Below are 10,289 nucleotides of genomic sequence, written 5' to 3'. Positions count from 1 at the left end.
GAAATATTCCATACACAGAATAGCAAAAAGAACAGTGTCACTGAAACAGAGTATGCAGAAGGGAGAAAGGGTAAAAAAGTAAGGTTTAAACATACCAATTTTGTGAAGACATTAAGAAATAAATGCCCTCACAAAGTATTTTCTTTTTGAAAAAGTATTTTCTATTCTAGCCAACAGGAAATAGGAAACCATTGGACTTTTTTAAGAATAAATGAGGAAGGTCATTAGGTCAGACTTGTGCTTTATGAAGATCACTTTGTCATCTAAGCAGGAAATATGGACAGGAGAAGGCAGAAATTAGAGGTAGGAAGAACAACCACAAAGCTTTGATAGTAATTTCAGACCTTAGGTGTTGAGAACCTATATCAGAGTTGTAACTACATGAATGGAAAATTAACGTGAGAATGGTTCTGAAAGGAAAAAGTGGCATGTTTTGAAAACACACTGTAAAGGTGTGATAATGCAATTGAGAATTTCATGACAAGTTTCTGAGCTTAGATAACTGAATGGGTAGTGCTGACTTATTTTACCCTTATTGTTATCATCATTGAACAAAGTACCTAATTCCTAGGAGGCAATTAATCAATGCTTATAGATTTTGACTTTATGTCTTCTATAAAAGAAGTGAAGTTTAGAAGAAGAGAGGTTTGGGGCATGTGGAAGTTTGAGATGCCTATGAGACATCTAGGCTGAGTTATCTAAAAGACAATTCATGATTCTCCACTTAAGACTGTGACAGATGCTAAGCCTGAATGTATAAAACTGGGAAATCATCTTTCTAGACATAATATTATTTGCATCACAACTGAAAATATCATCAATTAAGATAATATAGATGGATAAAAGGATCAAGACAAACTCTTGTGGGACACCCACAAGATAAAAATACAAAAAAAATGTAACTGAGACTATAGGTAGGAGAAGAACCAAGAAAGAACAATATCATGAAAACTTGGGGGAAAGTATGTAAGAGAAGAGGGAATTTGACAGTGTCGAAGGATATAGAGAGATCAAGAGGGGAAAATCATTAAATTTAGCAATTCAAAGATCATTGGTAACTCTGGAAAGAGCAGCTCAGTTGTAATGAGGTTGGAACTCATTACACAGAGTTTAGAAGAACGAAGGAGAGCAGGTAGAGGTGTTGCATGATGATTGCTTTCCCAAGAAATTTAACCTTTGTAACAAATTTTCTACATGACTCTTTCTCCCTTCAGACATCACTACCACCACCAGAGTATAGCACCTTCTCATCTCATGATTGGGCTATGCAATAGCCATCTTATTGTTCTCCTTGGATCATATTTCCCCACTCTGAACTGTCCTTCACTCAGTTATCAAATTGACTTCCCCTCCCTCTTTAATCAATTCCAGAGATTCTCTGTTATTTTCAAGCTAAAATATAAAACCCTCTGTTTGACCTTTAAAAGTTTTTCATATCCTGTTCCCTCAAACCTTTACAATCTTTCTAAATACTACTCCCCTTCCCATACTCTGAGATCCAGCTACATTGGCTTCTTGCTGTACCTACCATACACAAATACACCATCTTTCAAGCATTTTTCACTAGATGTCCCTAATGCCTAGAATTATCTTTCTTCTTACCTGTCTGTACCTTTTGACTTCCCTGGCTTCTGTCTAGAATCAAGTAACATTCTACCTTTCACAAGTCTTTCCCAGTCCTTCTTAATCTTAATGTTTTCCCTCTGACATCATCGCCAATTCATTATCTATATTGTTTGAATGTTATCTCCTCAAGAGAATTATGATGTCCCAAAGAGCAGAGATTACTTCCCCCCCCCTTTATTTGTAATTTACCTCAAACAAGGCTTGGGAACATGTATAAATGCTATCTTGACCTGTTTCTTTCTCTCTCTCATATATACATATATACATATATATATATATATATATATATATATATATATATATATATATAATATATATATTAAGCTGCCCTTCACTGTATAAACACTCAGACATTAGGGAAGACTTTTTGATTGATTTTTGAAAGGCAGTCGGGTTAAGTGACTTGCCCAAGATTACACAGCTAGGTAATTATTAAGTGTCTCAGGTTGGATTTGAACTCAGCTCTTCCTGATTCAGGGCTGGTGCTCTATACACTGCACCACCTAGCAGCAGCTAGGGAAGACTTTATAATGATTTGCCCTGAACAAGAGTGAAATGGCATCCTTTGGTTAAACAATACTACTTATTACAAGAGATGATCAGTTGAAATTTGATCACAGCAGGTGTTCAGGATCCTTATTGGACCAGATGATTTTTCAGAACCCTTCCAACACTAAAATTCTATTACTCCTTAGGTTACATACCCACATCAAATATCTGTTGTGTCTTTCCTAAAGAAACAAAAAGAGCATGTGCCAGACCAACCAGACGTGGGTAAAAGAATTCATCCTCCTGGGACTTTCTGATGATCCTCAGACTCAAGTGTTACTCTTTGTGCTGTTTCTAGGGGTCTATTTGGTTACTGCACTTGGAAATCTGCTCATTATCATCCTGGTTCTGACTGACTCACATCTCCAAACACCCATGTACTTTTTTCTGTGTCACTTGTCTCTTGCTGACCTCTGTTTCTCTACTAATATTGTTCCCCAGGCTCTTATCCACATGCTATCCAAAAGGAAGGTTATATCCTTCATGAATTGTGCAGCTCAACTTTTCTTATATCTCTTTTTTGGTGCTACACAATGTGCATTGTTAGCTGTGATGTCCTATGATCGATACTTGGCTATCTGTGACCCCATGCACTACTCTCTCATCATGACTTGGAAAGCGTGTGGTCATTTGGCCTTAGGGTGCTGGGTCAGTGGAATTCTAATATCCTTAGTGGACACTACATTCACACTATGCGTCCCTTACCAAGGAGACAATAGGATTGCTCATTTCTTTTGTGAGGCCCCAGTTCTCTTGTCCTTGGCATCTGGAGACACACACAAATCACAGATGGTCATTTTTCTCGTGGGTGTGGTGATTCTTCTTGCACCTGTATCCTTGGTCCTGGTCTCCTACAGCTCTATCATAGTGACTATCATCAGAATGAAGACAACTTCAGGGAGACTCAAGGTTTTCTCCACCTGTGGCTCCCACCTTCTTGTGGTTATCCTATTTTATGGATCAGCAATCATGAGCTACATGACACCCAGATCTTCCAAAGAGCAAGGAAAGGTGGTGTCTGTGTTTTATGCTGTGGTAAACCCTATGCTGAACCCTCTCATCTACAGTCTGAGGAACAAAGATGTAAAACGGGAACTCAGGAATTTAGCCAACCAAGCACTATCCTGGAGATAATACTATCAGTAATATGTGTGCCTTGTATACTTGTAATATATCTCAGGTCTAGAGAAAGGTATGATAATTGCAGGAAGCTATAATATTAGGGGGAACTTGGAATTAGATCTTAGTAATGTGGAGTTTTCATAATTCCTGTAGATTCTACACCAGATCTAGTGTAGCTCTATTTTAAAAAAAGAAAGAAAAATGCTAACTTGATTTTAGACAACCATTATTAGAAATATGCTGTTCAAAATGTGTGAAGTTCCTGAACTATTATTCTCTATCTAGGTAGGATCATATCAGCAGGGTTGTTTTCCAAATTAAATATCATGCTCATGACTTCACAGACTTAATATAGTCCCATTGATTAATTTATTTTACAAGACCAAATTGAAATATGTCCAAAGAAAGGGAACAAAAGTAAACCTCAAGTTCAAGGTGTGAGAATATGGCTCCCAAAAAGCCTTTTTTGAAAAAAATCTGCTTGTTAGAGGTCTCAGAGCTATTTAATTTACCCTATCCCTATAGGCTAAATATATCATTGACAATACTTTGATTTGTAAGATGTTCAGTTGTGAATGACTTAGCTATTCTGAGCAGTATAATGATCCAAGACAACTCTGAAGGGCTTATGAAAAATATATATGGCCAACTCAGAAGAAATTAAGAAAAGTCCAGTCAAGACAAAAGCTTTTAAGATAGCCAATCCCAAATTTAGGCAGCTCTAATTATGACAGATTTTCTTCATATGCACTGTCAATTCTTACTCCCTACCTGCTCTGTGCATCTCCTTAAGTCTTTTTGCTGAGGTCATATAGATTATGTCTAATCCATGTTCCATGAGAAAGTCATTCAAATATTTATTGTTGATCAATTCATTCTTTTTTAATTCTTTAATTATTTAAAATTTATTTTGTATTTTTTTCTCCAGTTACATGCAAAAACAATTTTTAACATTTATTTTTAAAACTCTGAGTCCCAAATTCTCTCCTTTCCCCTCCTCTCCAATGCCCCATTCTCATTGATAAGGAAAGTAATTCAATTTAGGTTATTTCATATTAGCCTTGTTGTGAAAGAAAACATTAAAAAAAGCTTTTAAAAAGTAAAGTTAAAAAATGTGCTTCAATCTGTATTGAGACACTATCAGTTCTTTCTCTGAGGATAAGTCCTTCAGAGCTGTCTTGGATCATTCATATAAGTTCATCTTACAATACTGCAGTTTCTTTATACATAGTACATTTCACTTTGCAGTGAAACATTTCACAGTACAGTTCACCAGTTTTTCCAGGTCTTTATGAGGGCCTCCTGCTTATTATTGCTTAAAGTACAATAGTATTCCATCATAACCAGATGCCACAATTTGTCCAGTCATTCCTCAGTTAACAGGCAATCCTTCACCCTCCAATTCTTTGCCATCAAAAAAGATTTGCTATAAATATTTTTGTACTTTAGGTCTTTTTCACTTTTTGGTTTTTATCTCTTTTTGCATACAAACCTAGTAATGGAAGTGCTAGGTCAAAGGGTATTTATGGTTTTATAGCCCTATAAGCATAGTCCAAATTGGGTTTTTTTTAATTTACTTATTTATTTTCATCCATATGTGCATTCATATTTACAGGTTACAAAATTTCCTTCCACTTCCCTTCCCACCTCCCTCCCCTCAGTAGGGAACAGTCAGGTTAGCATGTTACATACATATTTTGATAAATATGTTTACAAATTAGTAATTGTCAGAGATACATAAGAGATAATTTTTATAAAGTGTTCATCAGACTCAGAAGGGTTGGGTTTTATTTCTGTTGTTTTGTTTTGTTTTTCTTCCTCTGGATGGGGTTAATATAGTCCTTACCAGTCAAATACAGTTGTCCTAGCTCTCTGGACTGTCAAGAGGAGCTGCTTCTATTCAGGTTGTTCATCTCACAATGTTGTTGTTAATATGTACATTGTTCTCTTGGTTCTACTCCCTTCGCTCAGCATCAGATTCCTTAAGTCATTCCATGCTTCTCTAGAGTCTGACCATTTATAGTTTCTTTCCAAACAATAGTATTCCATAATATTCATATAACATAATTTGTTTAGACATTGTCCAATTCTTTGCCACTACAAAAAGAGCTGCTATGAATATTTTTGAACATGTAGGATTTTCCCCATTTTTTATAATTTCTTCTGTATATAGGCCTTGCTGGGTCAAAGGGTATGAACAGCCAAATTGTTTTACTTGAATTGTTTTGCTTGGATCAGTCACAACTTCACCAACAACATATTAATGTCTCATTTCTTCCCCACATCCCCTCCAATATGTTTTGTTTTTCTTTTCTGTACTATTTATCAATTTAATAAATATGGGATGATACCTCAGAATTGTTTTAATTTGCATTTCTCCAATCAGTAATGTTAGAGCATTTTTTATATTATTATAGATACCTTTGATTAGTTCATTTAAAACTATTCAAATCTTTTGATCATTTATCTTATTTGGCTCTAATTTTTTTTTATAAATTTGACTCAGCTCTCTAGGTGTTTGACAAATAAGGTCTTTGCCAGAGAAATTTGCTTCAAAAATATTTTCACAGCTACCCTTGCTAAGTGTCTTTTCTTCCACCCTATTTCCACAATGTTTATTTTATTTTTTTCCTTTCACCTGTCCTCCTCAAGTTTTCTTTGGTTTCTCAGTACCCCTTTTTCCCTATTATATATGAACATATATATATATATATATATATATATACATATATATATATATATATATACATATATACATTAAGGTTAACAGAGGTTAAAGGTTTTTGAAAGTTAATTCCAGAATGGAGTTTGTCTCCTAGTTTGTTTTTTGTAATTCTGGCTGTTTTATTTCATAAAGTTCCATAACCTGGTATAATGGTAAAGGTCTGAAAAGATAAAAGGAGAAATATTAACCCAATTTTTTAAAAGAATTCATTATTTTACAATTACATGTAAAAATAATTTTCAACATTCATTTTTATAAAGTTTTTTACCTTCCACCCTTCCTTTTCCACATCCTAGGGTAGAAAGTAATCTAATCTAGGTTACAAATATATACATGTGCAATCATATTACATATATTTCCAAATTAGTCATACTGTGGGAGAATCAGAATAAAAGGAAAAACCACAAGAAAGAAAAACAAAAAACATTTCAAAAAGTGAAAATTGATCTGCATTCTGATACCAAAGTTATTTCTCTGGATGTGCATGGTATTGAAGGGTCTTCTAAGATTACCTTTGATCACAGTATTGCTAAAAAAAAAAAGCTAAATATATTATTGATGACAATCCCAGGACAGCTATGTGGCACAGTGGATAGACTGACCCTGGAGTCAGAAGGACCTGAGTTTAAATGTTGCCTTAGACAATGTACTTAGTAGCTGTGTGACCTTAGGCAGGTCATTTATCCCTTCTTGTATCATATCCAGGTCATCTCAAATGATTCTGATTCATATCTGACCACTGGACCCAGATGACTCCAGAGGAGAAAGTAAAATGGGACAGCACAACACCACCTTCACTCAGATCCAATTCACTTGCCTGTGAAGGCATCAGCTCCCTAATGTCATGATCTTCTTCAAGAACAAAGGACAAACAACAACGTGTCATTCACTGTACTGCTTGCTAAGACTACAAAGACAAAAACCAGCAGTCTCTACTCAAGGAAAATAACACAGATTTAAGTAAAATTATATACAGAAATCTTCTCTGTCTCCTCAAAATAATTTGCCTTCACAATGAACTTTGCCTTCTACACCATCATGGATGTGAAAATGTTTAGAGTGAGGATATTACTTGTTTTCCCTGAGAATACATACTGTTTGACATATTTAAGGGATACATGTTGCAAGACAACTGTCATCATAAGTCTTTCAGACCCCATGTCCTTTCTCTTTTTAATAATGATTCCCACCTCATGTGCAACGTCTATTGAGTAGATTGTTTACACATCCTGCCGGAGCCTGTTCTTCCCAGATCAAGAACTGACTATCCAAGCTTACTTCCACTTGAGTTATTTTCATTCTCCTCTACCAGAAATCACATTCCCCAGGGCTGAGTATTTTCTATAAAAAAATTAAATTTAATTTAAAAAAATTTAAAAAAACTTCACCACTGCAAGAACTCATGGCTCATGGGGGCAGAGGAGAGAGGAGAACTTTTTTTAATTTTTACTTACTTTTTTTTATTTTCATCCAATTGTACATGTATATTTCTAAGTTACAAAATTTCCCTCCAACCTTTCTTCTCACCCTCTTCCCTCAGTAGGGAACAGTCAGGTTAGCACTTTACATATGTGTCTTGTTAAATGTGCTTACAAATTAGTAATTTTTGGCATCAGGAATTAGGATTAAGGGAAAGAGATACATAAGAGATCATTTTTATAAAGTGTTCATCAGATTTGGTAGGGGTGGTTTGTGTTTTTTCTGTGTGTTTTGTTTTGTTTTCTTCCTCTGGTTGGGGATAATATAGACCATTACCAATCTAATACAGTTGTCCTAGCTCTCTGGATCATTGAGAGGAGTTGTTTCCATCAAGATTGTTCATCCCACAATGCTGTTGTTAATGTGTACATTGTTCTCTTGGTTCTACTCCCTTCGCTCAGCATCAGATCCCATAGGTCAATCCATGCTTCTCTAGAGTCTAACCATTTATGATTTCTAATAGATCAATGATATTCCATAATATTCATATACCATAACTTGTTTAGCCATTACCCAGTTGAAGGGTATCCCCTCAATTTCCAATTCTTTGCCATTCCAAAAATTCCAATTCTTTGCCACTACATTTTGAAACATGTAGGGCTTTTCCTATTTTTTTACAATTTCTTCTGACTATCGTCCTAGAATTGGAATTGCTGCATCTCAACAGTTGTATTACTCTTTTAGCATAGTTCTCTATTGCTCTCTAGAAAGGCTGGATCTGTTCACAATTCCACCATCAATGTATCAATGTCCCAATCCTCCCACAACCTCTCCAACATCGATCATCTTCTCTTTTTCTCATCTGGGCTAATCTAATAGGTGTGAAATGATATCTCATTGTTTATTTGGAGCAGTTTTTCACAGGATTATATATAGCTTTAATTTGTTCATTTGAAAACTATCTGTTCATATCCTTTGACCATTTATCAATTGGGCAATGACTTGTCACCTTATTAATCTGATGCAATTCTAAATATATTTTAGAAATGAGACCTTTATCAGAACTCTTGTTTGGGAAGATTGTTTTCCACCTTTCTGTTTTCTTCTATTTTGGCAGCATTAATTTTATTACTACAAAATATTTTAATTTATTATAGTCAAAATCATTCATTTTGTACTTTATAATGTGCTCTAATTCTTGTTTGATCATAAATTTATCCCTTTCCCATAGATCAGATAGATAGAATATTTTTGGTCTATTAATTTATCTGTGGTATTGCTCTTTATGTCTAAATCCTGTACCCATTTTGACCTTATTTTAGAATAGGGTAAGATGTGGATTTATGCCTGGTTTTTGGCCATAACTATTTTTTGAGTTTTCCTAACAATTTTTGGCAAATAATGAGTTCTTATTCCAGGCTGATGTCCTTGAATTTGTTAAATAGTAGATTGCTGTAGTCATTTACTACAGTTTCCGTTGAACCTATCCTAATCTACTGATCCATTACTCTATTTCTTAACCAGCATCAAGCAATTTTGATGACTGCTGTTTTGTATTATAGTTTTAGAGCTAGTAGAGCTAAGTCACCTTCCTTTACATTTTTTTTCATCAGTTCCCTTGCTATTCTTGCCCTTTTGCTGTTCCAGTTGAATTTTGTTACTTTTTTTTTCTATCTCAGTAAAGTAGTTATTTTGTAGTTTGACTGGTATGGCACTGAATAAGTGATTTAATTTGGGCAGAATTGTCATTTTTATTATATTAGTTTGACCTAACAATGAGCCTTTGACATTTTTCCAATTATTTAGATCTGACTTTATTTGGGTGAGGAGAGTTTTATAATTGTATTCATACACTTTCTGGGTTTGTCTTGGGAGGTAGATTCCCAAGTATTTAATGTTACCTACAATTATTTTAAATGAGATTTCTCTTTCTATCTCTTGTTCTTGGGCTTTGGTGTGTGTGTGTGTGTGTGTGTGTGTGTGTGTGTGTGTGTGTGTGTACATATATATATATATATATATATATATATATATATATGAATGCTGATGATTTCTGTGGGTTTATTTTATATTCTGCTACTTTGCTGAAGTTGTTGTTTCAAGGAGTTTTGAGATGATTTTTCACAGGTCCTCTAGGTAAACCACCTTATCATCTGCAAAGAGTGTAAGTTTTGCTTCCTCATTGCCAATTCTGATTCCTTCAATTTCTTTTTCTTATCTTATTGCTACTGCTAGCATTTCCAATACTATATTGACTAGTCATGGTGATAATGGGCATCCCTGTTTCACTCTGAATTTATTGGAAATGTTCTAAGCTTATTACTGTTAAATACAATATTTTTTGATGATTTTAGATAGATACTATTTATTATTTTAAGGAAAACTCCATTTATTCCTAAACTTTCAAGTGGTTTTTAATAAGAGTGGATGTTGTATTTTATCAAAGGCTTTTTCAGCATCTATTGAGATAATCATATGATTTCTGGTGGTTTTACTATGGATAAGTTCAATTATGTTGAGGGTTTTCCTAATGTTGAACCATCCCTGCCTACCTGGTTTAAATCCAACCTGATCATGGTGTATTATCCTAGTAATAACTTGCTGTAGTCTCATTGCTAAAATTTTATTGATGATTTTTGCATTAATATTCATTAGGGAGATTGATCTAAAATTTTCTTTGTCTATTTTGGTTCTACCTGGTTTAGGTATCAGCACCATGTTGGTGTCATAAAAGGAGTTTGGCAGAACTCCTTCCTCTTCTATTTTTTAAATAGTTTATGTACAATAGGAATTAATTGTTCCTTAAATATTTGGTAGAATTCACTTGTAAATCCATCTGGACCAGGAG

At 34.5% G+C, this 10,289-nt stretch overlaps 1 protein-coding gene across 1 annotated transcript; it reads left to right on the top strand.

Moving 5' to 3' along the window:
* Positions 1–2,376: 2,376 nt before the first annotated feature.
* LOC141495959 (olfactory receptor 2D2-like) lies at positions 2,377–3,309 on the top strand. Its single transcript, XM_074197934.1, has one exon. It carries the CDS (start codon positions 2,377–2,379, stop codon positions 3,307–3,309), a length of 933 nt encoding a protein of 310 aa, XP_074054035.1.
* The last annotated feature ends 6,980 nt before the right edge of the window (positions 3,310–10,289 follow it).

Source organism: Macrotis lagotis, chromosome 1, assembly GCF_037893015.1.
Source record: "Macrotis lagotis isolate mMagLag1 chromosome 1, bilby.v1.9.chrom.fasta, whole genome shotgun sequence".
NCBI classification, from domain to species: domain Eukaryota; kingdom Metazoa; phylum Chordata; class Mammalia; order Peramelemorphia; family Peramelidae; genus Macrotis; species Macrotis lagotis.
This window is presented reverse-complemented; position numbering and strand designations above follow the sequence as displayed.

Excerpts from the sequence above, each read along its gene's own strand:
- LOC141495959 (XM_074197934.1), top strand. The coding sequence starts at position 2,377 with ATGTGCCAGACCAACCAGACGTGGGTAAAAGAATTCATCCTCCTGGGA.